The sequence below is a fragment of the Diadema setosum genome, chromosome 5, assembly GCF_964275005.1.
Source record: "Diadema setosum chromosome 5, eeDiaSeto1, whole genome shotgun sequence".
Taxonomy (NCBI): domain Eukaryota; kingdom Metazoa; phylum Echinodermata; class Echinoidea; order Diadematoida; family Diadematidae; genus Diadema; species Diadema setosum.
The window spans coordinates 38686375-38714355 of record NC_092689.1 but is presented as its reverse complement, the minus strand read 5'-3'; the positions used below and the strand labels follow the sequence as shown (position 1 = coordinate 38714355).

General features: G+C 39.3%; 1 protein-coding gene across 1 annotated transcript; it reads right to left on the bottom strand.

Annotated features, from left to right (window-relative positions):
* Positions 1-6174: 6174 nt before the first annotated feature.
* Positions 6175-27423, bottom strand: LOC140228903 (protein FAM149B1-like). The gene is made up of 13 exons (XM_072309171.1): positions 27272-27423; positions 22281-22524; positions 20891-21036; positions 17119-17262; positions 14924-15085; positions 14154-14326; positions 13398-13561; positions 12696-12829; positions 11714-11932; positions 10777-10918; positions 9479-9616; positions 7967-8048; positions 6175-7167 (listed from the first exon to the last, which is right to left on the bottom strand). Exons 1-13 carry the CDS (start codon positions 27421-27423, stop codon positions 7034-7036), a joined length of 2034 nt encoding a protein of 677 aa, XP_072165272.1. The 3' UTR covers positions 6175-7033.
* Between the last annotated feature and the right edge of the window lie 558 nt (positions 27424-27981).

Here is a 27981-nt window from a genome sequence, read left to right as displayed (position 1 = left end):
ATGAATACAAACCTTTCGAGTTTTCGCGCTCTCTTGTGCCATGCATTGCGTTTACAAGTTGTCAAGTACGCGCGTAGTAGCATATGCGTTGCGCGCAGGTCATGAAGGAATTCATGGACTGACGCAATGAGCAACATTCCGCGTAATTTAATCCAAAATATTCATGAATAACCTGTAAAATTACATTTTGTTCGCATCGAAGTCAATGTTCTTTGAATTGGAAGATGACACGCAATGGAATTAAGAGCTACGATATGTTATTCATTATGTGAGAGTTGCGTGTTTCTATGTGGACTTTATGCAAACGCTATTCGCGAAAGAGCTAGAGCGACACGTCATATCCCGTTAATCACACCACGCAAGGAACTTATTTCTAAAAGAACTACTGTAATTGTTTTTTTTTTCTATTCTAAATTTAACAGACATGTACTGTGTTCATTAACACGTAGGTGCCATGGAAATTTTGGAACAAAACGAAAATATGCGTTGCCCCACATGCATCGTTTTTAGTACATACATCAGATTGATTGTCTTTTCTTTTTCATTCTTTTTTTTTTTTTAATTTTGCTGTTACTATGTTTGAATAGTTAGTATTCGGTACTCTCATCGAGAGACGACTTGAAGATTATAATCCGGTTTCAATCTGTGATGTCAATTTCAGATGAAATTTGGCGGGAAATGAAAGAGCATGAAAAATGACCGCCATATATTCTATAGAATATAACTCGACGAATTGCGATCTACGCCATATTCCACTTTAACGGCAAGTTTGCTAAGACGTTGGATGAGGGTTGATGAATATTTCCTCGATATTGTTCCAATGTATGTCCTTTCTACTCTTAGTCAAAGTGTCATGAAAGCGGGTGTGAGAGTGTGTACGGTGTGTGAAGTTTTGATCTTACTTTAATTCTCTATATATGTACCTCAGGTGTGGATGGATGTATAATTTGATAGCGGCTCATCTACAAAACATGTTGTGCTTCTTTGGACTCCAAGCCTTGATTTTTTTTTTTTTTTTTTTTTTTTTACAATGTATATGCCAACTATTCAAACTATAATGGCAGCAGATACCCACCAACTAATCAGCTCCATTACCATCATTTTAGTTTGATGCCTCCGTAGCTGTAAATTGTTGTAGCTTGTTTAAATGTTGTGTATGAGGAACGTGGTTACAATGTAGTCAACCTTGCATGAGTCAACCTCGCATAAGTGGAATAGCCGTCTAAGTTAAAGGTCTTTTCTATTATTCCATTGATTTTCAATCCCTCATGAGTCAAATTTTCTCTAAGTCGAAACTGTTTCTTCAGTCCAAATAGATTTGACTTAGGCAAGGTTGACTGCATTCTCATTTACTTCAGTTTTCATTGCATACCAGGAATTAGGCAAAGATGTGGGCATCTCATCTCATCATAGCCATCATCCATCAATAATCACCACCACCACCATCATCATCATCATCATCATCATTTTCTTTCTCATAAACATCCCCTAACATCCAATCCATATTCATGTGCCTACACATGATTGTATCTGACCGTTATTTAGTCTGCCATCTTTACTTTCTCTGTATTCTACGGTTAGGGGATCATTCTCAATATGCACTTACATTACATCACCAGTTTCACCATTTTATTTTGTCTTCTATTTCATCATCACAAACATCAACACAAATTCCATTACTAGTGCAAGGTTTGCTTATCTGATATTGTTATTTCTTTATTTTTACAAATGTTTCATTCCTTCATACATGTATAATTCTGTGTATACAATTGTCATGCTCTTGGCTATGCCTCTATCTATTTACACATCTTTTGGTAGTCACATTAAAAAAAAGTCTTTAAAGATTTACCAATATACAGGCTAAATACCTGTCATGATTGAAGTATCTTCCTGCTGCAAAGCTTCTTGAAATTATAGCATCAAGACCCAGCATTTGAGAAATGAGTAAAATACAGGACAGTGAAACAAAACCACGATACCATTTCTGTATGCAACATTTCAAGACCTCCAAGTATTCACCAGCGAATATCCCTGAGCGGCTGTCGACTCTTAGAACGAATCGCAGCACGAGAAACAAAACTTGAAAACCAGCTAAACAGAGCAACTGACGCAAACCACTCACACAGTGTCTTGAAAACGAAATCCATAATTCTCCCAGTGACTACTGTCAGTAAAACCTGACCACTTTTCAGTAGATTAACAAACTTTGCAGGAAAATACATGTACACGTAAAGGTTATAAACGGTAGTTACTTTGTTGAAGATGCACATGAACATTTTGAATGGTTTTACCATCAGGCACGTCTCACAATTTTGACAGGGCATCTGATGTGACTGCATCCACTCAGCTTGTGTCCATTCACAGTGAAACTGAACCAAACCAATAAAGAATGATGTCTAAATAATAATTAAAAAAACAACAACTATACACTTGGGGACAGTTATTCAAACGATCATGTAAGCATTCAGCAAAACTCTCCCACAGAAAAGAGTTCAAACACGAAATACAATGACATCAAATAAGAGGACTCTTGAAACTATTTGTTGTCGAGCACTAAAATGCATTTCTGTGCCTGTTTGACGACTGAAAGGGGAAACATTGATGAACGGTATTATTCCGGACAATTAATTCCCTCCAAATAATTAAGAAGAAAAATTAGGATAAAAGTATCACATAATTGTGACTGACAGTTGAAAATAACAGGAATTAGGAATAAATTTATCTGGAAAGTCTCACGTGGACATGAAGACAAAAACCATTGCAGCTATGTGCTCTAGTACTGTGGTTCTGGGTGCTTTGTTTTCAAGCTTGAAGCAACAAAATGCTGAACTGTTAAATGTGGTAGAGATCCACCTCTCCCCCCCCCCCCCCCCCACCCCCGCTCTTTCCCATCACATTACAAGGGTAAATGAATAGGGGTCCATATATAAAAACATTAGATCGCCTCTGCCCTCCATTAGCGCAGTTAAGATGAAAACAATAAGAGTGGTTAAATGTAATGGACCAACTGCCCATGCAATTCTTTATAGATATCCTCACATCTTCACATCTTAACTCGACAATGCCGCGACAACACACCTCAACTTCACTCTCACAACAATACTGACAAACATAAAAAAGAAAAATCTACAGTAGTAATGATAAAATTGAAAAGTCTTCAATGAATATTGATTGTCTTCTATGCATTGATAATCACATTGATCCTACAGTTAGATAATGGTCATCTTATCTTCACTAATACATGAGCTATGCACCATATAAAGAATGTGTCTGTGCAACCACTTGTATGGCATTACCTCAGGGAATGAAAGTCAGCAAGCATGGTTCTGTTTCTCCCACTTATGTTTACAAAATAGATTAAAAAAAAAAAAAAATCAATCTCAATGGGTATGAAGGAATCAACTAAAAAACATTTCTGTCTTCAATTTTGTTCCTTTTTTTTGTGGGGGGGGGGGATGGTTCAAGGAGAGGGGTCAATATATCTCACACGAGCCATTGAACAGAATACTACTACTCACATTGAAACACAAAATGTTGACATGAATACAGTGGTACGTGTATGACACAATAACACAACATGAGGCTACAAAGTCTGACACTGTCAGTCTTCAGTTCTAATTCACTGCATCAAAGACTGACAATCTGCAAAGTTACATCCACGAACTGGGGGTAAAGAGAGGATCTTGTCAACAATAAGTTTTTGAGTTCTGACGAGATCTATTGGTCCACCCCCTCCCTCCACCACCATCTCAATACAAGTTACATTGCAGCAAATTTTGGAAAAGATTTTGGTGTGTGGTCTCCAAACATTCTCATTTGATCTGTTATGTGTGTAAGGCAAGACCGTGAGAATCGGCTTGGCACTCTTCCAAGAGCTGCACTCCAAATGATCTACCATGAAAGTGGGACCATTTGTATTGGCATCACACTCATGTCTCAAACACAGAGTGTTTTGAAGGAAGATCAAATTACCCCTATTTACTCTGACATATGAGAGCTGTTATAGCCAAAGAATGCAAGATGAACAACAACAACAACAACAACAAATCCTTGGCTATTTGGGAAAACTGATATTAGGTAGTATTGATACTCTTCATGGATGAAAGAAACTTCTGTGAGAACCAACTACCAGGGTAATCTTCTGAAGAAGCATGGACGCGTTTCTCCATGTTAAACGGCTAATATGAAAGCCATTTCTGGATAACACCCATTCTCAGATTTAAATATGAAACAACATGGGACAATCAAATGAAAAATACAAAGGACACAATGGAATATATTTGCAGAGACAAAAGAGATTGTTGTTGAACTTAGAGAAGACATTCAAACATTCTCTTTGGAGTAGGTTTAAAGCTTCAGAAAAAGAAAAGAGTTTCATAAAAAAAACAAACATTGTACATAGCACTGCCGTTTTTATATGTGACCGCCTAGCTCAAAACCCGCAAAAAGTTGAAGGATGCAATTCTCTGTAATGGACCAAAATATGTCATTTGAGCTGACCAACTCAATTTTTAAAAGTTTGTCTCATCTTTTCTCTACCTACTGTCAAAATTTGACAGCTGAAGACAAAACCAAAATTTTGATATTAGCAGTACCGGATATTTCTGGACCATATCTTTTCAGGCAGGCACTGCTTTCACTCTGAAATCAAACATGTTTTCATTGATACTTCTGCTCTGCGCGCCTGAGTGACCCTAATATTTGAATTCTCTTTTCTCATTTTTCTACGACTCTGCACCTCCTAACTCTTTCTATTTCAATCATATTTTGAATGGGTTAGGATAGTTCAATTCTAAAAAGTCATATACCATTTTAAACCCTACAGCTTACTCTTTTAAACTATGTAGAAAAGTGAAAATTCATTTTGGTCATACATTTTGTGGGTTTTGAGCTGGGTGGTCACACATGGCAAACTGGTCAGAAAGACAGAATTTAACAAAATAAATTCTCCTTCTACTGGTCTACATAAGACTATGCAACCATCACACACACAACTTAATCTACCTTGGCACATTCCACTTCCAAATGATGGGGCAAGCAAAGTAGGGAAAAATACAGTGATACTTTCCTCAACTTAACAAGCCGCATGCGATGTACAAGAATCAAAATATTCAAAATCAAATGCTAATCTCTTAAAAGATGATATCACAGCTAATCCTCAAAATACACAATGTCGTAAGAACTATTTCATTGTAACAAATTACAGAAAGAAAACCTTTGAACAGAAGCACAAGAGTCAGCATTTTCAGCCACTGGTCTTTGGCAGCTTTTGTTTTCCTCTACAAAGAAAACAAAAAAACACGCAATCTTATTTTCAGCACAATATTATTCACTTTCTCTCTTCCCCTGTCTACTTATAGATGTGGGAAGGAGGAAAACAAAAACAATATTCCTCTAATTGTTGTCAGCCTTGAAGAAAGCAATTTCATGTCAAATTCAATGATAATATCTCGCTTTCGATCATAAAAGCCTAGTGACCACTTTTAAGCAGGGGCAAACTTTGCTGGAGTTGAGCTAAAGCAAATACACTATCTGATGCATTTGTGGCAAACTTCAAGTGCTTTATCTTAAAGTCTCCCCTTCATTACCTCCCCCTTGCAACAGAAAACAGATATCAGACTGTAGGTTGTATCTGATTGCAAAGCGCTGAATTTTACTTCAATAATGAGAGAAGCACTGAGCAACGCCTTCAATTATGTTATCATCATTGTTGATAATGAAGTGTTGTAAGAGCCGCAAAGAAGCACCGACACCATCTTTTATTTTCGTCATCTTTTTTTGGCAGTAACCTTAGATCAACTGATGATCACAGTAATAACTTTCCCATCCATGACTAACAAAAAATTGCCAAGCAAATTAAAGGTTTCTCACAACTGACATACTACAAGGACTAGGAAAACTAATTAGACGATACTCTGAATGACATCCAGAAAATCCTCCATGCATTGACAGTGCAATATGATTGTAATAACTCTCCATCAAACTTGAAATACGTTGGGCTCCTTGAACCCAAACTCCATCAAAAGACCCGACAGACAGTCAAAAATGAAAGTAACAGATTAAATAACTGCGAGCTACTCATAGTCTAGTTTTACAGCTGCTTCAGAATCTAAATCCCCGGAGACCCACATGAAATGATATTCAGGCCGTACAGGGAGTACATGATGATCAATCTGGGAAGAGATTTTACGTCTCTGCTGCATGTGTTACACATTTCTGCACTCATCGGGCGTACAGTCCTCCGGTAGGAGGGATTATCCCTCCTCGTGAGCGAGGCACGGCTCGTGCCCTCCTCCGTGGACTCTCGCAAGTACGATGTACAATTTGGCTCGAATTTTCTGGCTCACACTCACTGGCACAGTTGAGCAATCCTACGCAAGACGCCGAGTATGGTCAAGCACGCTGGGCCAAGGTGACTATCCACATGATCCCTCGGACCAGTCGAACTGGTGAGAGCAACAGATATCTCGCCTGGAGTGCTGCCATCCTTGCCTCTTGCAGAAACTCCTTCAAGTCAATTTTTTTTTTCTTTTCTTTTTTTCAGTGATAGATGTTCTCTCCACATCTCTGTCTTGACTCATTTTGCCTTCCATAAGCTTCACCAGCTCTTTATCTTTCTTTTTTTTACCCTGCTCCCCAGGGGGTGGGAGGTGGGAGGAGCTGGTCATATCTATGAGTAAAAATGCTTCATGCGCTTGCTTCCAGTTTGTGCAACCAGCACTAAAACGTCTTTCTTTCTTTTTTTTTTCTCAGCAGCTCTGGCTACCTGTATGGAATCTCTTCTCATGACTACCATACTCCAAATAATCAGTCTCACCATCTTTCCTCATCTTTTGACGGATAAAGCACTGAAGATCTTGAATACATGTCAAAGATACAAGCCCCTGCACCGCAAACATTGTGTCAGAAGGGACTATAAAAGAGAATTGATGAATAAATAATGTGAAGGAAAAATAGAAGTGATGTCGTGAGGAAAGTCCTGGTAGAGTAGGGCGTAATTTCGGGTGGTGCAGCCCTGCACCGACAGCCTTCGCTATAACGTCTTGAGGTAACCCGGCTGCGATGGCCCGTACTGGCCGCCCCCGATGGTCCCTTCTAGCTGGGACAGACCCCCAGGGTTAATGCCACGCCCTGTGATGATTCCCAGGTCGTTCAGGTGACCAGGAACTGCAAAATAGGATAAATACAGACATTCAAAGTAAGCGAAATGATTAAATTGAATGTAACCAGAGCAGTGGCAAAAGGAAACAAAAATGAATGTGGTAAAAATTCTGAAAAAACCCTCTAGCCTCATTCTTTGGGAGCAATCACAATTTTTTGAAAAGTTTTAACAATAACTCCCCCCTGCTATGTAGGGAAACATCTTCAAATTCTAAATCACTTATAGCCACAGATTGCACATTTGCGATACTAAATAAAATCCAAGTCTTTGGCACATTCACCATATGAGCTTTCATTTTAAGCTATAACTACACAGCACTCTTTCTCTCATCATTAAGCGCCTTTGCCCCCCCCCCCCAAAAAAAAAAAACAACAACAACAACAACACACACACAAAAAAGGAATTATAAATGAAGGCTCCAAAGAAAGAAGAATAAACTCTAGATATTAGTTTAAGCAGCATCTCTCCAACAACAACAACAACAAAATGAGGTCATATACTTTGGCACTCAGTGGGGGATTCAATATACTACACTGTGCTGCAAGTGATACTGAGGAAATGAGAACTGAAAACTGGCACTGAAAGTTGATACGCATGTACACACGCATGCTGTATACCCTGGTACTCAATATACAATAACTGATACACAAGTTATCAATCAAGTCACGTGTGAGGTTTGCTGTAAAGCCAGCCACTTCGGCAAATGCCCATTAAATAATTGATTTGGGCCACCAAGCGAGGGCATATACATCTCCCTCAATAGAGTGGACACGGCCGGCCAACCATACAGGGCTGTACGCTCACCTGGTGTTGGGCCAAGGTTGGCTTTTAGTAGACTGGCCATTCCCTGCGGCGTGGAGGAACGTCTAGCGAGCATCATGTCAGACTGGATTTAGAGATAGAGCAACGACAAGGACATTACAAAATAAATGCAGCACTCACAGATCTGTTAACTTTGCAGTTTTAGGAAAGTAGTACAGACTGGGACAGTATCTCTTTCCCATCCTTGAAAATTTTGTTTTATCCTATCATAACCTTTAATAAAGAAAGACAGAGAGAGCACACAATGAAACAGTCGAGCAAATAGTTCAGCTGGGTCTGGCAAAAAAAGAAAAAAAAAGTCAAGGTAAATACGATGTTGGACTGCACAAGCTGAGAAAAAAAGATCATAATTACAGATGAACCTACACCAAAGAGTCATTATCCTAAAATGCATATAACTGTGGGTAGTGTGTCATTTCGGTTATTCTTTGAGCACTGGCTTTGGTGTTGTGATTATGAAGCTGATGGGCCTGATGAAAAAAGCTTGAAGCTAACCTTGATCTACATCCAGACACCATAATCTAATATGTGAAAGTCTTTGCAGCCATGGCACAGGTGTTTGAAGTCAGTTTGCGATTTAATTTGCATTTCACAGTGCCTCTTAAAGTGGTATTGTGTGTGTGTGTGTGTGCCTGCTGACCACCAAAGTTAACCATATGGAAGGCATAAGGCTGGTGAGGCTATAGTATTGCCAAATGCAGACAATCTTGTTCCTGGTGTGCATGTAAAACACACCATTTTATTTTGTCCTCTCCCAACCAAATCTACAACTTCTCTATCTTTCAGGACACAGGTGTGGGCTGCCGATAATGATTACGTTCATTGCTAAAATTGCCTAAAGGGAATTAAACAAAATGGTGCTTGGTGGCGACATCTTTTTTTGTGTGTGTACCCGCCTTCCATATGTTTGACTTTGATGGTATATGTACTCTGCTCATTAAATACTAAGGAACTGCTATAGCCCGAAATCCTGCTTAGGTGCAACAAAATTCAATATAACAAACTTTCTCTGTTTATTTTCATAGCTTAATCGGAACCATAAACCATAAACCACTTAATCAAGACATATTCTGGCTGAGAAACTTTCATTGTCCATCATTAATGTCTAAGATGATAAGTACAGGTAAATCCTGGGAAATAATTACAGGGATTTCACTTTTCCACAAGAAGGATTAGTTTCTAACCAATCTCGGATAGATTCTGCCAATTGCACAGGACATGTCCAGCGTCCTTTTTTATTGATGCTTTGTTTCTGCTTGTCATAGCACATGGACATAAATGAGTTTAAAAACTGTACACAGACTAGTGTTGTGCCCACACACACAGCTTCATGTTGGGTGATTTGCACAGGCCAATACCAGTCACTGTTTAAGCGGGAGCCCTGCTTCAACAGGAGAAAAACTTGTCTCCCAACCCCTCCCAATAAAGCGAAACCACTGTACTGATATATCTCATGAATGTGAACGTTGGTGGAACTTTTATCTGGCCACTTACCCTGAATGAGTGGGTAGTGTTTGGCCTGGAGTCGTTGTAGGGGAACGGCTGAAGTTGTCGGTTGGGTTTTTGGCTCCTGTTGTCGATGACAGCACTTGATATCCTCTGCCTGGAGGACTCACGGTGTCCCGACGAAGTCTGAAAGACCAAACAAACGATGAACATGTCACTACAATCCTTTTCAAAGATAAAATTTGAAAAGTTTTCAAAGAGCCGAATTGGTAGTATGCAGATATTAGCTTGTATTTCTGAGTACACTGCTACTTCAAAACTAATGAACATATCAAACATGAAAAGGATTGTGAAACTGCATCATTTAAAAGAGGCAAATGTTGATAGACAAATCTAGAAAAATGTAAATGAGAGTAATTGAAAACAAGCACATACTAACTGTTTGCTACATGATTTGTTAGTATTTCTGAGTAAACTGCAACTGCACAACCCACAAATATATATACAGCACACAGTACAGAGTGTGAAACTGCAATATGAAGCAGTATACAAATAATGACTGCTATGAGGGGCACAGTTAAAATTATGGGCCCAAGGTGATGTGAAAACCATAACTATGCCCGAAGCGAAGCTGAGGGCATAGTTATGGTTTTCACATCACCGAGGGCCTACATAATTTTAACTGTGTCCCGAGTATCAAGCTGTCATTATTTGTTTTATATACCGAAAATATAGATTCCGAAATATAGATACCGTAGCATTCGTAATCAACGCTGATCGACAGCGCGGCGGTCGTATCATTGGTGCGTACATGTGACGTGATCTATGTGTACGGGGTTGCAACTGTCTGTCTCCAAACGTATTTTACAGGGCACAGTCAATCAACTGTGCCCCGGGCACAGTAAATCATGACGTCATTTTGATCAACAATGGGGCACAGCTATTTTCATGACTCCCCTTTTAACCAATCAGATGAGAGGATTCTATATATGAGGTATATAATGGTAACTATCGAGTTGATTAACACTAGCTGCCATGCATAGAATAAGCTAATGCGCACCCCATATATGAAATGTGAAGTGAACATATACATGTATCTTTATAGTACACTTAAAGCCAAAAACATAGTTCTGAAAAGGGCTCCAAATTTCACCATTTGAAAATCGCTTGCAATATATCAAAAGGGTCCACCAAAAAAACTGGTCTGGCTGACAGGATTTGCCAGGATAGTGAGTTGTTTTGGAGCATTCAGAGATCACAAGTGTACAATGATAAAAAGTTGGTATACTCCACTTTTATTCCTGAAAAGCCCTTGTAAAAGTTACTAAGAAGAAAACAAAACTTACTGGTGGCCTGTTGTCTCTCAGGATGCCGACATTGTCAGGCACGGCTTCGATTGGGGGCAGCATTGTGTTCCTACTCCAGTGGTGTGGGGGCGATGCAGCTGTTGGGTGAGGCGGGGAGTTCAGCCTATCATTGGCAGTCATCCTGGATGGACAGAAGAAAGAGGAAGAGAAGAGAAGAAACCAAGATTCATTACAAACACACAGATGAGCTAGAAGTCCATTACAGTAAAAAGCAGTTTCTTGACCACAGTGAGACAAAAGAATGGTTCTTCTTCAAATGTCCCTCGGGGTCATTTATCCAAAACATGCAGATAGTGCTGGACTCTCATCACCAGTTTATGGCTATGTGAATTCTGTAGCAGAATGAAAACGAGAGTATTTTGTCCCCTCTAATGAATATCACGCAATTGAGCACAAATCGGAAATAAAATCACCAGTTCATTTGGGGAAGGAGATGCACATCAAATTCCTTCCTGGCACAGCTAGCAATCTAATCAAACATCCTTGATGATTTCACTTTTCATTTAAACTCAACCTGATATTCCTTGCTAATTGTATTTACTGTACAACCACACACTCATGGTGATGGGGCCCCAAATTAATATATATGCTTTAATATCTGGAAGGTATATTTCTTGAAACAAATATGCTCAAATCACACTCTCCAGTCGGTGGAGTGCACTGGTTACATTGTGGCAAAGCATGATATCGATCAATAACCTCTCTTGACGTAGTTAAAGGTGTAGGAGTAGGTTGCATTTGACAACATAGAGCATTAAATGTGCAGTTACTGAGAACTTCTTATAGAGATGTGGGCATTAGGTTATAGTCATTGCTTTTGTTAGGGGGGGGGGGGGAGGCAGTTGGGTGTGGCATACTGGGATGCTCTTATCACTAGGATGGCATCATTTAGGGTGTGGCCAATGTGGATCCTTACATTCTCTTTCCCATGACGATGCCCTCCATGGTTGGCACACTTGGCGTCTTAGTCCTCTCAAGTGGTCGCAGCCTACTCTTGCCGCCCCTCGCCGACGACATGCGGTGGCCGTGGACGTCCGACAGCCGCGTGCTGGTCGGCCTGTTCCCGAGGGGCTTGATGGCCAGGCTGCTGCTGTTGGGTCTCGTCAGATTGGCTGGCAGTGCTGGGGCTTCCTCACTAGGGTGACAGAAGAATACTCAGTGACGTTTTGCGACTAAACTGGCAATACAGATACAGGTGACTCCTATTACATGTATAACAAAGTCCTTGGGACCGGCAGTTTGTTTCATTATATCAAAATTTCGCCATAGGAATGGAATTTTGCACCATACACACTGGTGATAATAACCTTGAGACTTGAATTTTTACTTCATTGAAACAAAAATTTGTTATAACTTATAGCTTTAGTTTATTGTCATATGGCATGACACTCGATGACACATGCCACATCACAGGTATCTTGGAAAATCAACTTAGGACAGTGTCCTTGCATATCCCTGGTTGAAGATCGGCTCATGATTCAATTGGACAAGCTTTTGTATTAGTAGCTAAAAATCTCAAATACAAGCATGGGAGGAAGAGAGAATTACTCATAAAAAAGTTTGGTGAAGCATTTAGAAAACTCTGATCCTTTGAATGTCGTTATACCTCCTCCTATCCTCTCATCAGAACTGACAAAAAGAAAAACCCAAAACATGCATGACTGACAACTTGGTCTTTGAGTCCGTTCTGCTTCCCTGAAAAATCTGAAGATTTCAATGAAAAAAAAAAAGGAAGCATCTCCTTGTAAGGCTGTTAGACTACATATCTCACACAGCTTCTCACATACTTGAGTGGTCAACAGCATGGATAAGACTAATATGAAAAAAAAAAAAGACTTGGTTTTGCAGTACTGAAAGAGAGTTGACCTTTGACACTGTGTATGGTAAAACAGACTCACATCAAGGATGACGGAACCCGGTCCTTCTCGCCCTGTCTGTTGTGGAGCGCCTTGGAGGAGATGGTCATCACACCGGTCAACATGTTGGGCTTGCGGGTCTGCCAGTTGAATGGTGCTGAAGGACCGGCACGGAACTAATAAAGCAATAAAAGGAAGAATGATGATAAGCATTTGTAGTCTTTCCACAGTAAAGCCTGTCCACAAAGTCTACACCAGTGCGAGATATTCAGGGTAGCCTTCTTGGCTAGCTGGTTCTTACAGACAACATCATTGACATGGGAATGAGTCTGATGGGAATTATAAAGTTCAGAGGTCTTTACAGACAGTTACTCTTTATTCACAGGTGTTCCCTAGACTATAGTGGATTGTATTTGTGTTGTGTCTTCCTTGCACTCAGAGATAATCAACCTTTGCCACAAAATAAAAGTGTAATGTTAAGAATGGTGCAATTCCCATGGAATGTTCATGGTACACTGCTTTTGAGAGATAATATTCCTCAAACAAAAATGTCTGATTTGCATAAATTAACATAAATTAACATAAATAACATAAATTCTTCTTGCACTGACATCAAAATGTGGTAATGTATATTAAAAAGATAAGCACAGGACAGAAAGAGGAATATTTTGACATCTCAGTAACATTTCACACACATGTAAAATTGATTGAAGAGATGGGATGGGAAGGAATGCAGGCACTTACCGATCCCATAGGAGCCAGCTTGCCTGGAGGTTCCATGAGCCTTCCCGTCGTCACCCCAAGAGGACTGGGGCTGAGGGGGATGGCAAAGGTAGGGGCCAGGATGGGGGTCATGCGACTGTCCTGATGGTCCGATTCCACAGCCTGGTGGAGCCCTTTGTCTTTGTCTACGTAGGTTTGACAAAATAATGAGATTTTCAGAAACTTTTGCTTGTGCTACGTCTTCGTTTATCCTCATTTGTACAGTATTGATCTTTTTTTTTTCAACACATGTCATATATTAGAATAGAATAATATATTGTCAATCATTTAAGAAATGTTTCTTTAAAGGTAAAAGAAGATATCTTATCAACACCAATCAATATTTAAAATATGTTATATGTTAACATTTTTACAGACCTCTCCTTTGCACACTCCCTCAATCAACTCCCAAGAAATTTTTGGCATGTCACAAAACTAGCCACACATAACAGATAAAAACACCAACACAAAGACAAACACAAAAAAACAACAACAACAAAACAGCAGAACAACCAGAAATACATAAAATCTCGGCTCAGAGCAGAAGCATTCCTCTTGGGGGAAACCAAGACAAGAGTTCATATTGTCGAGGTAAAGCGTATGCCACAAGTACTGTATTCAATCAGAAATTCACTTGCAGAAAAAAAGCTTTTAAATAGACTTACTGATTACAAGATAAAGAGGTTCAGCTTGTAAATGTGGCAAAAAAAGGCAAAAGATTTTTTTAGGTCCACTTACCCTCCTGATGCCTTCTGACAAGCATCCTCATCCAGCCCACGATTTCAGCCCAGAGAACGTCAAAGACCTGACTCATCACTGTGTTCTGGACACAGGCATTGGGGGTGAGTGGGGGGAAGCCCTCTCGCCTCCTTGCCGTGTGGTACCGTTTCCTCTCATGGTTTTCATCATCTCTGTGGGGGGGGGGGGGTGGGGGTAAGGAAGAGGGGAGAGGAGAAAGTTAATTAAAAACACCTCTAAAAGACTGGATGCGCATTTGGAGCAAAGAGCCAAAAAGTGTGGTTAAGGCTCCAAAACTTCATCTTAGATTTCAACAAACTTAAGTGATTTTTTTTTCCACCTACAAAGATATAATTCAGAATGTCTTAGTGTTATGAATAAAAGAACATCAATCAGAAGTGGAAGGCAGCAATAAAATTAGTAAAAAAAAATGCTACAGCCTTTTTACTCACCCTCTCTTGACATTGTTATGTGTATCAACATTAAATGGCCTAGTGACTGATTCAGAACAATTTTGTTTGACTGCAAAGCTTTAGTGGCTATTGGTGCTTGTGGGTTGTTTCATTGCTATTATTAACATCATATCTTTATCACTAGTATTATCATTTTTGTCATAATTATCATCATTATCATTATCACTACTATGATTATCTTTCAGAATGAAAAAAATTAATCTCGATATGAACTGTAAGAAACAGCTAGAGAAATTGTGAAATTCACATGCACAATTGGCAGTTGATTGTGGCCTCAAAGAGTGTACAATTGCCTACCCCAGTTTTCCCTGGTCGTAGGCAAAGAACTCCTCCACAATTCCATCTGCCTCAAAGATCTCCTCATCGAGACCATTCAGGTGATCTACGGACGAGATTTCAGCTGAGAAGGAAGTGTCCAGACTGGCAATAGGGTGGATGTGGTGACCAGATAGCGTCAGGCTGCATGAAGGAGACCAATTCAACAACGTTCAGCGGTATATATTCGAAAAGACAGAAAGGGAAATTCTAAACCTTGTAGAAATGTATTTTCAGGGAAATCTAGTGAGTCAAAATGAAAAGTTTGAATTTGAGCAAAATGAAAAGTTTGAATTTGAGCAAAATCAAATACGGCAAGAGTGGATATTTTTGCGCGACAAATTTTTTGCGCTTGGCCAGGTGAGAAGAGTTTCGCGTGTTTTTAATTCTGCGGAATCAAGACATCAACTACTGGATCATATGGCATGCAAAAATATTCGCATGCTTTTATTTTCGCGCTAAGTTCTGGTTGCGCGAAATGCGCGAAAATTTCAACAATGCGAAAATGTCCACTTTTACAGCATATGATTACTAAGGAAAGTACCAGAGGAAATGTCCATAAAGTCTTCAAAAATAGCATGTCATCACTAAAAAAGAAAAAAAAAGTATCATATTCATCATATTGATATCATTTTCACACAATAAAGCCAGATATATTAGGATCACTGACAAACATGTCAGATGCCTATCAGATTATCACAACTCATGCTTCTACAGATACTTGTCTCTTTCTGCCCCAAAACTGGCTGATCTGGTGTTTTAAATTCTAGTAACATTCAGCATAATATCTTTGGGAATGGAGTATCCTAATAAGGTCAGACATTAATCCTTTGGTATCACAACTGGAGAGATATATGATTTTTTCATATTTAAGCAAGGTATATTTTCTCCCAGGGTCAGTCAGACTTTGATAATGAAACAAATTCATTTGTAATCTTGTGGACATCCTTCAGATATTCAAATCAATTTTCATTACATCAGGTTACCATGGAGATTATCCATATCTTGCATCTAGTGCCACAATATGCAGCATCGCTCACAAGACGATGTAGCTCTGAGCCTGCACAGAGCGGCACTTGTCTTACACAGTTCTACATTCACGGGGTGAACCATTTATCATCATCCCCGCCTATTGTCCTGCTTCCAATGGCTGACGCTACGGACAGGTGAAACGTCTAAGTGGGTTTCACCAGCAATCTCTATTCACACGCTCATCAACAAAACCGCCGCGATCAATGAAGTTCAAGGGAACTCCCCGTGTACACAGGAACATATCAAAAAGGCAGAAAGTCCTTTTTTTTTTCTCCTGATGCCCTCACACGTCACCAGTCTCCATAGCAACCAGACAACGCCACGGTGTAGTGCATGCATCAAGGCTACAGCTCGCCCGTGCCAAATTTTCTTAAATGTCTTAGCATTTCCGTTCACTTACATAAATCCAATTAAAGCTAATTTGCTCTTCGTGCTGTGGATGCAGACGAGTAGGCTATGAAGCCAATATCCCTCACTGGATCCCTTGGGCACAATTTGCTTCAGGTACAATGTTTGAATGCTAGAAATTGCTTAAACCTTGATGCTTCATTTGTGATTTCTACAGTATAAATTCTGTCATTGCTCACAAAGTTCAATTATGTACAGGATACGGGATATTATTAAGCATATTGAAAGAGATGTCACATTTAACATCAATACAAAAGATATATTGCAGCAATCAAGTGTGTTATCAAGTACTCGCAAAGCATTGATCGATTCTCCTACAGAGGGTGGATAAATAGAGTTGAGAAATTCTAAACACAACATCACTGCACTCTTCACGCTCATATTTTATTTCACATCAATGAGACTGATGAGCACATTATTCACTTCGCCAAGTGTGATGCCAGATTTTCTTGAAACAACCAGGCTGGCATTCTTAGTGTGTCCCAGAGAAGCTTAAGCTATACACTTCAATCCTGATTTCTATAAAGTACTGCACCATTAACGTGTGTATAAAAACCCATTTAAGTACCCTACTACCGGTACATTAAAGTATAGATCAGATCTTCTCACTCACATTCAAGTTTTATAACTTAGTCGTCAACTACTCAGTGGCCCTTGCAGAAGAGTTACGAAACACTGTTGCACAGTGACTGTTTCTGGAAAGAGTAGTGTATGTATGCCGTAATCTGGCCACTCACCCATTTCTATCCTGAGTTGATCTACCAGGAACTTCATGATCGGCGATGTCGAGTAGGACGCCGGTGGTCGCTGATGAGGGGTCACCCTGGGGAAAGAGTTGGAACCCATCATCCCTGGGGGCTAGGAGTTGACTACCAAGGATTCTGTAAGGGAAAGAGACAATTAATAAAAGTCACAGTTTAGCAATAGAAGCATTTTTTTTTTTTAACAGGATTAAGCAAATCATACTACCTATCATTCAAGCAACTGTGTTTAATTTCTAGCAACATACTACATCATAACATGGCACATCGCAGATTTTGCTAGTTTCTAACACATCTTTGCATTTCATATACTAAGCCATGCTGTGGATTCACACTTCCAAAATCTTGGATCACCATTCAATACTCACATAGGTGAGTTTGCTTGACAACACTCTTTGCTCTGGGTTTGAGTAATGAAAGTATTTTTCAAACAGAATATTTGAGGTTGGCAAGGTCTATCAATATGTACAAACTGCATTGATCACTCGCTTCAGTGGGAGAAATAATTTGCAAAAAGATACTGTAAATCTACGGTGACAGATCAAACAAGTACATGAAGCACTCATGTATCTACCTCAATAATCCATTTTCTATAAAGAAGATCCATGCAACAGAAAAGAAGAATAGATGAATAAGTACTTTTGTAAAAAAATGAGCAAATAAATAAAGATATGGTGGCTTAAACAGACAAACTCCTTCATTCAGAAAAAAAAATGTATCACATGAAAATGTGCAGTTACTGGAATTAAATCTTTGCAGTCTCACAGTATTCACAGTACCATTTTGTGTGTGTGTGTGTGTGTGTGTGTGTTTCTGTGTGGCAACACAACTGGGTTGTCATGACAACGAATTGTGATATCTTCCTGTACAGCCACATTCAGTGCTAGTTGCACTGTGCACCCCACCTCCCTGCTACAATCAATTCATGACCAATTGTAATTTGAGTGGTATTCGGCAGGAAAATGTCACAATACCCCCTCCACCATCCCCCATGCTACCAGGGAACATGAATTGTGCATACTGTGCCTCCCTTTTAAATGGTCACTGTTACTGCAAAGGCAGAGGATTGCTCAGTGCTAGTGAAATTACTTTTTGACTCTTTCCACAGTAGCGCCTTATATACACATACAAGTACGTGTAACATGTCATAAAACTGCCATTATCCTTGCAAGATATAAAGGTGTGCTAGCAGTTAGTCTTGTATGTAATGCTTTCATGAGCTTTAATGTCCATGCCTGTCCAGTATAAAAATCTTTCAAATCACAAATTCACATGAAGAGTCACAATATTGCAGTGAAATGGTCCATTCAGTGGTGTCTGACCACCTACGCCATTTTAGCTCTGTAGCTTTTTGAGACAGTAAAAATAATCTGTTATAAACGTTTTTATGACCGTCTAAATCTTTCATAATGATAATCACAATACATGAACATGGCTGCAATATATGTCTAATCTCAGTATCTATGAAAACATTACATCTGCTATCATGAATATAGATGTCACACATGGTATTCAGTGACATCACATTTCATGAACAACTTAAAATCAAAACTGAATGACACCCAAAATATCAAGACAATCATCATTTATTGCAGGGGATTTGCAGTTTAACCTAAAAAAGTCCTAAAATGTATTAAAACCAAAACATAACAGTCCTTATTTGGAGTATCCCATGTACTGTAAACAAACAGTGAACTGAGCAGAGGAAAGGAAATAAACAAGGTGCAAGGTCTTTAACAATATCAACATCTTTCCAATCCTCGTCCAGTGACTGTGTACATTGCTCTTGTTTCACATTCCAAAGGGACGCATGAGCGATGACATCACCTGACCGTAACAAGCACCTGACCGTAACAAGCCCCTGACTGCCTCACACTCCAGGAGAGAAAATTATTGATTGGAGTTGGTAGAAACACACGCACATTCCTTGCCGGATGTGGCTCCATCAGGGGTCACTGCACTTCCACGTATTACAGACACAACATGAGCACATCCTTTCATCTTGCTCATCAATATATTTTTTCTTCCTCTCAACAACCCCCCCCCCCCATCCTTTCGACGAATTACACCAGTCTGTTTCAAAGAACTAGTAATTATCATGTTATGGACCGTGGTAGTTTGCAGAACAATGAAGTTGTATTTTTATCGATTGTACAGGTCTACAACTAATTCTGAAGCAGTAATATAACAAGTACCAAGGTATTAACATCAACAAAAATAGGGAAAAGATGCATTTTGGTCCTGCACAACATTTCTGCATTACAAATTTGTACATATCCCAAGAGTTTAGTACTCTATGACATTTTTTTTAAAGCACAACTGCCTCAGGAAATACACATTACATTATCACACTGTTAGAGAAAGGGCTTTTCTTTTTTTCTTTTTTTTTTTTGCCTTGAGGTTTCCAATAAAAATGCTTCAGCTCTACACCTACACTGTTCCAAAAACTGGTAGTTTTCATAGCGGAAAGACTGAAATAGAGACTGCTAGAAACTTGTATTTAGAGTTATCGGCAAATTTCTTGAGCAAACACCAATTTCACATGATGGAGAATTTAAATGTTTTTCTACCCTTCATATAACTCTTTATTGATGCTGAGTCAACATGCACTTCAATGTGTTGTATAAAAGGAAAAATGGATGTACAATGAAGCACTGCATTTCACTTACAGCAGACTTCTCTGAATAAGAAAATCACATTGAAGATTTTTTTTTTGTTCTGTTTTTCAAACACAAATATTCACAAAAGCTAAGCTGCTTTCACAATTCAGTACCACTGGTAAATATGTTCTGAATGACAACTAAAGCATGTATCTACAGTGAGTGCTTCATAAACATGCCCCATAGCGAGGATTCATGATTCATATGCTCATACATCTCAAACATGTATGAACGTGGCACTACTCTCAATCACAACCACGACACAAATGCTTTGCCATAAAAGTCACTCATTCGAAGCCAGTAGGCCTTTACCAGACACATCATACATATAATTTGATATAAACAAATTGATCATACAAAAAAGGCCCAAGCACTGTGAGCAACAAGAAAATGAAAAATAAAAAATGAAAAACTAAGAAAATATCTCAAACAAACACAATTTCAGCTATCCACTCTCAACAAGTATCCATTTATGAAAACAACAACAACAGAATGCATAGGGTACATGCACGGACAATTTTGAACATGGGCACTGTCCATGTTTTTCAGTCACTCAGGTTACCACGTTTATCAATTGCATGGGTCGGAATTCGCCAAGGGAATAATTTACATCTAGGCCATGCATTATGCAAATTTTGATTACATTAATGCGTGTGACCCATCACACACAGCAACAGACAATCGAATGCATGCTGACATGTGTGTGATATGTGCAAGATATGCCTACATTACCCCGTTTGTGTTTGCGAACAGACTCGACAACATGGATATGATTGAAACTACTTGGTGCATTCGAACCATTTTTTTTTTCTCTATCATACACTTGATTCAAAACTTCAAGACACAAATACTTCTGTCTGCTATTTTATGATGATATGATGACACCAGGACAATATAGAAAGTAAAGAAAGTGACTGCTACCTCTTTCGCTACAATTTACTTTTTTTTTTTCAGTTTTCATGCACAAGATAGATCATGACAATGTGGGCGAGCAAATCCAGAACAACATTTTCTCTTTCTCATGTATCATCTCAACTTGGAAGAAAAAAAAAAAAAGAAGGAAAAATCGAAGAATTTGTGAGACTCACCTGAGGTGAGGGAAGCGAGACTTCCACACTTTGCACTCGTTGTGCAGCTGTGAGCTGGAAGATGAGCTCTTCTGTCCCTCGTACAGCATGCTGTCAATCTCCTCAAACATGCGCTGCACTCGCTTGGCCGACTGCTTGTCAAATTCCTGCACATTTTTTTTTTTCAATTTTCAAGATAAGAATGTGATAAAAATCCATGAGATCACGCCAAGCAGATACACGGATCATATCATTCTTTTTTTTTCTTCTTCTTTCTGCAATGTTTTGACCTTTTTTTTTTTCCTTTGGTGATGTTTTGACATTTTTTACTTTTTTTTTTTGGGGGGGGGGGGGTTGGAGATGTCTGAAGTGGATATGTTGCAGATTCAGAATAGGATTACCAATTCTCCCCCACCCTACATCCCCTAGAAAACACTAACAGTAACTATTGCTATATTTTGCTCATGACAGATGAATTTCAGGCAGGCTTATCTAGTATTAGGGAGCTATGACTGTCACATTCCTTCAGCAATCATGTGTTTGTAGTGGTTCAAGGAAACTAAATGTACAGCAACAGACTATGTACCAGTACCAACATTTCGTCTATCTTGATCAACAGTCATCAGGTTACCTGCTGTCTCATCAGAGGCAAAATTTTGCATCCAGTCTAATGCATTCATTTCTTGTTTCTTTTCCTTACAGAAAAAATACAGGATTGCAAAATGTGTAATGCAAGGCATTCACAGTGCTTATTAGCAATGATGATGAGATCAACATGGTTTTATTTGCCCTTGAAAGCTTCGTCAGGGTGAAGACTGTTCTTCAAAAGGGCCTTGACAATATCATCAACCCAGAGTTAAAAGAGTTACCTCATCGAGTGGTGAGTGCTTGACAGTGTAGCAAATTTCACCAAATTTTAAGTTTCATTACGATTCATATACAGTTGCAACCAATTTCGAAACACTTTTCATTGTTGCAAACAGTTTTTCGTAACAGAACAGATTTTCTTGTCGCAAAAAAATTTTTAGCATGTCCATAATTTTTTGGCAACAATGAAAACTGTCTGCGAATTTCACTGCAACTGTTTATAAACTTGACTGCAACTACTTATAAACCCTGACGAAAGCTAAAAGTCACTACATTCACAAACATTAGATGCTCACTGAGATACCCCATTGATAGATGCCCATTTTTTTAGGGCAGCCAGGGTCAACAAAAACATGGTCAGCAATATATCTTTGTCAAGGGAGGTTTGTGATGGGCAGGAATTCAAACTCAGAATATCTTTTTTCTTTACGTATATATAAAGCCCAATCTTTGACCACACTACCTTTAGATATGTTGAATGCTGCTTAAATGGTTTACATGGGAAAAAGGTTTAGAAACAGAAAAAACAATGTAAGGGTCTCACATCATCTCCCCAGGAAAAGAGACTGCTCCGCTCCGTGGAGTTGCCCGTCGTCCAGCCATTGTTGGACGTGACCAGGATGTGCTGGGGGTCATCCTCCGTCAGCAGGGATTCGTCGCTGACCGAGGAGGTGAGGTAGGAGTCCAGCGCCTGGCTGACCGTGTGGATGAACGGGAAGGGGAGTGCCTCGTCCGGCCGCTCCGGGAGGGGCACCGCGTGGCTCTCATTCCGGGAAGATATGCCACGCCTGTGATAGACAGACAAGAAGGAAGTAGAGAGATGTTAAACAGAGTGCTCTGCATTTCACAGTGGGACATTGTAACTTAAAAAAAGAGGGATATTATTAAAGTAAGAAGACTGAATGATAAAGATGTTATGTTCACATTTGGCCAACACTCGATATATGTGTGACAGGATGTAAGGGGGAAATACCTACATGTAGTTACCTAGCAAATTCAGAAATTCTTAATACTCCTATTAAGTAAAGTCTACTTTTAATACTGATCCCTGTTTCATCAAATTATATCAAAGTCTTTTATACTCTAAACTTCTGGATATGCCAGAAATTTACTATCAATCAGGTAAAAATCATTTGGCAGAACACACCATATTGAAGGACTGACATAATTTTTTTGCAGTTGAATTCAGTTTTCTACTAGTTGAAATACAGCTGTATGGATACATTTCTGAAAACATGAAAAACAAGGAAAAGTAGAAATTACGCGGTGCGTAAAATATGTCCCCGCCGGAAGTAGCATTTAGTAGCAAAATGTACAATATAGGTAAAAAGATCAAGGTCAAAGGTGAAAGAAGTCAAGGGTCAAAATTCTATGTAGAAGTTTTGAAGCCCTCACCTAGTGCCATCACATAAAGCAAACGGAATCGAAATCGGGTTAGAAATGACGAAGGAGTAGCATTTTGTAGCCAATGTACAATATAGGTAAAAAAATCAAGGTCAAAGGTCAAAGAAGTCAAAGGTCAAAATTCTGTGTAGAAGTTTTGAAGCCCTCACCTAGTGCCATCACATAAAGCAAACGGAATCGAAATCGGGTTAGAAATGGCGAAGGAGTAGCATTTGGTAGCAAAATGTACAATACAGGTCAAAAATCAAGGTCAAAGGTCAAAGAAGTCAAAGGTCAAAATTCTGTGTAGAAGTTTTGAAGCCCTCACCTAGTGCCATCACTTAAAGCAAACGGAATCGAAATCGGGTTACAAATGGTGAAGGAGTAGCATTTGGTAGCAAAAAAGTACAATATAGGTAAAAAATCAAGGTCAAAGGTCAAAGAAGTCAAAGGTCAAAATTCCGTGTAGAAGTTTTGAAGCCCTCACCTAGTGCCATCACATGAAGCAAACGGAATTGAAATCGGGTTACAAATGGCGAAGGAGTAGCATTTTGTAGCAAAAAAGTACAATATAGGTCAAAAATCAAGGTCAAAGGTCAAAGAAGTCAAAGGTCAAAATTCTGTGTAGAAGTTTTGAAGCCCTCACCTAGTGCCATCATATAAAGCAAACGGAATCGAAATCGGGTTACAAATGGCGAAGGAGTAGCATTTTGAAGCAAAATGTACAATATAGGTCAAAGGTCAAGGTCAAAGGTCACAACTGAAATTCTGTATAGAAGTTTCAAAGCTCCTATGTAGTGCTATCATATAAAGCAAACAGAATCAAAATCGGGTTAGAAATGGCGAAGGAGTAGCATTTTGAACATTTTGATCACACACGGACGCACGGACACACGGACGCACGGACGGACACACGGACACACGGACGCACGGACGGACACACGGACACACACACGTACGGAGCCCGTTTCATAGTCCCCTGCTCGAACTCGTTCGGCGGGGACAAAAAAATGAAGAAAGAGATTCTTATGTCTTTCAGACACTCATTCATATAGACATGTTCCTTTGTCATATGTACATCATTATTGACAGTGCTAATTCAAGTAAAAAAAAAAAGCAAACAAACAAAACCACAATCCATATATACACATCTATGTACATTCATCATATTTTCATACCCCTCCCGTCACAAACAAGCATGGTATAGCAATACACTCGGTATATATCAAAATCACTCTATTCAATTTCTCTAAATCCCATATTCCTTTATGTCAGGAGAACGCCACAGCCTAACTATACATTCCGACAAAAGCACTTGTCCTTCCATCGTTCCAGTGGCTTTCCCTTCTCCTTCTGTTATCTCACATGAATTCTCATTCTCGATCAACTATCAGTTACTGCCGTAGGAAAGCCGAGCCCCCATGGCTCGACAATGGATGCTCGCTCCAGGCTCGTGTGCTGCTGCACGGAGTCTCTCATTACCATGGATACGACTAAACCACGGGGCACAGTAAATTGTGGGTTGAGTGATTGTTTTAGGGCCCGGTAAACGATGGTACGTGATGAGTGAATGGAGAAAGTGGACTGCGATACAAGTATAAAGGGGGGGGAGGGGGGTAGGCTAGGTTAGCAAGATGACAACTTGCTTTCTAGTCACGCATATGCACGGCTTACACATATCATTAACTGGTATTTTTGTTTGCCGCTTTCTTGAAAATTTAATGGAAAGTATTTGGTAAATGCCTGCTGTGTGATGTGTTGAATGTCTTCACGCAGCATACAGTTTGTGGAAATTTGATAGGAAAATTTATGAGCTATCACTGATTTCAATACAGCCAGTAAAAAGGCTTTAAAAAATAATGTGTCTACTACTCATATAAATTTTGGTGCTTTCTCATATTACGTGTATAGGAGTACAGCAAAATCAGCAAAGCTGCAATATCGTGGATTGTTTACTATAGATGCAAAATCAAACATAGTGTGGACACAGGAGAGGACACCAAAGAATAGTGAAACCATGAATGAACACTAGATTGATCTAAAGATAAACTCACTTCGCTAATCTTACCACCATGTTGAGGTTTCTCGTAAGAAGCACACAATTTTGTTTTTCCTTTCATCAGCATACATGTATAATCATATATCAAGGAACATCAAGTTTCTTATTTATACTGTCTTTGCTCCCCCCCCCCCCCCATCCATTTATGAGAAAATGAGGATTTGGTGTGGTTGCACCAGTTGAGGCAAAATGGAGCAATTATATATCACAGCTCATAATATACAGTGTAATGCCTAACTGCAGTGCTGCACCTACCCTATCCATCATAACTGTGAACACATCATGCCTCAAGTGCTGCTAAAACAGTCTGGATGCAAAATGCACATATATGGAAACTTGTGCAAAAACAAACAGAGAGAGCAATAATGGGAAAGAGAGACAGAAAGATAGACACACATACCCACACACACTCACCCACACACACACCCACACACACACACACACACACATGCACACACACACAGGTTTTCACAAAGGAAGTATATAAGCAGAAGAGAGACAGATGGGTAAATGCTACATTTATAGCTGAGCCATAAGTAACATGGAAATATATTCATGAGCTACTAAATGAAATCACCATGAAAGATGTCAATCTACACAGACCGAATGAGTGAACATTTACATTGAGGAATTTTCATTCGATCATTTCAGAGAAAGAGACATACATGTACAGGCCTCGAATTACCTGGGAGGCAAAAGGCAATTTGCCGCAATGCCCTATCTACTTGCCGCAATGCCTCTCTCAAAATTACCATGCTTACTGCAACTTTTCCTTGCTGCCCTTAAAAAATTTTGAGAGAGAGTGCCCCTAAAACCAAAAATTGCCTGTCCCTAAAACTGGCGAAATTCGAGGCCTGCATGTACATGGAAGCAGATGAGCAAAAGAAAGAGAGAGACCAGAGAGAGAGAAAATAGAAATATTTTCTCTGCAGCTAAGCCATGACATGAAACATAAACAAGCTTATGTATCCTACATAAAATGTCCATAGAGAGACAGGAAAAGTAATTCTCTTTTTTTCAATTGAGAAATCACACATTTGATAATTTTGTATTGCTTGTTATGGTGAGCACTTCATAGCCAGAGCTTCATACTTTCATTTCTGTTGTTGTTGACAGACAATACTTTTTCACTAAAGAATCTCTTGACAGTAACTAATGGGAAGTTAGCAAGGTACAGAGTCTCTCTTAACAACAGTATCATACCCACCAGTCTGCATTCTACACCTTCATGTGATTTTCATGTCAAATTCAAATTCTGCTGAAACATCCAAGCAAGAATTGGTTGTGCAGGGCTCACGAACCAACTGATATTACTCGTGGCATATCACAAATAGACATTGTGTGCCCACACATTTACCCTTGTTGTTCAGACATTGATGGCCCAAAATCAATGGCCAGATAATTTGTCAAGATTCATTTACATTGCACATCACCAACAGATGGTGACACTGTTGATTTTGCGTGAAGGGGCAAGAAAGGATGTGGCACCTCATGATTATGCCGGCTACTGTGGTTAACTGGCATGGACTATGATGCCCACACAACCTTAATTTCATTTTCACATTGGCAGTGTGTAAATTGCAAAACAAGGATGTATCATACAATATCATACTAAAATGAATTTGATACAAATTACTATTATAATAATAATGATAAAAATGATATAAGCTTATGTAAAAATAATGATGATTATAATAATAAGAAGAAAACATTTCAATGTATTGCATTTATTTAAGGAAAAGACTATGCATATTGCAAGAGAGAAAATATAGAAATAAAGGAAAATAGACATAGACAAAGAAGAGGAGAAAATGTGAGATGACAAGTTACAAAACTTTGATATATAGCACATTTTAAGAAGCCCAATTTATTGACAAGTTAAAGAAATACATCTTCAAGGTTGGTGGTATTTTTAATACAACATGAGCCTAAAAGTCCTGCTAAAAGTCCTTGAGACTAAAAGCTTTGATGCAAATATGTATTCCATTCATATAAACTTTTGTCTAAAGTGTGGCTAAATTGAGAAAATGTTGGGAAAAAGACTGCACGATATCCAACTAAAGGACATTGATACCGACAATCGTTTTACCCACCCAATGATCATCAGGCTACAGGTGGCGCCTTTCCGTTTTGGGCCCGCTTTCTTCTTGTGTGGTGGGGGGAGACTGAATCGCGCCTTGTCCCCAACGTACACATCCAGCCACAGCATGGTGGCCAGAGAGCGTTGCTGCGACGAAACGGACATGTTGTGGCGTTTGTTGCGCTACATATACTGCGAGTGCCTCCTACCATGATATGTGTGCAAAGCAACCAGTGTTCTCGTTGAGTCGCAGACGACCAGGCCACGTGGCTTCCCGAAAAGTCATCATTTTTTGTTTTCGATGGAATGACACGGAGAACTGGGCAAGAATTGTATCAGCAGAAATCATCGCAAACTGCAGTTCATCCCTCGACACCATTTATTTCATCCTGCGGGCACAGTTGGCACACAAAGTCTGCAGTAGCACAAAGTTCCTTCATAATGACGGAATATACACTGGTAAGATCGCATTTCTGGCATCTGAATTGAAAATGGACTATCACTACAAGACAAATGGACTACCACAAAACTGTTAATGCTGTATACATAATAACAGGAGTGATAACTTTACATCCGATGCAAAAACAGATCAGAGACAAATCTTCTTTGAAAAAAAAAGGGAGACCAATCAAACACTTTGCACCGGCTTGAGATGCTGAAACACAAGACAAGCATCAAGAGTCGTCCACATGCTGCATGTCAGAGCGGGAGAGAGAGGGGGAG

Bases quoted from the DNA above. Each gene is read 5' to 3' on its own strand.
- LOC140228903 (XM_072309171.1), bottom strand. From the start codon at position 27,423: ATGTCCGTTTCGTCGCAGCAACGCTCTCTGGCCACCATGCTGTGGCTG. The intron at 15,086-17,118 runs GTGAGTGGCCAG...TCCTTCATGCAG, and splicing joins TCAACTCAGGATAGAAATGG to CCTGACGCTATCTGGTCACC. The intron at 9,617-10,776 runs GTAAGTTTTGTT...TTGGTCTTTCAG, and splicing joins TGAGAGACAACAGGCCACCA to ACTTCGTCGGGACACCGTGA.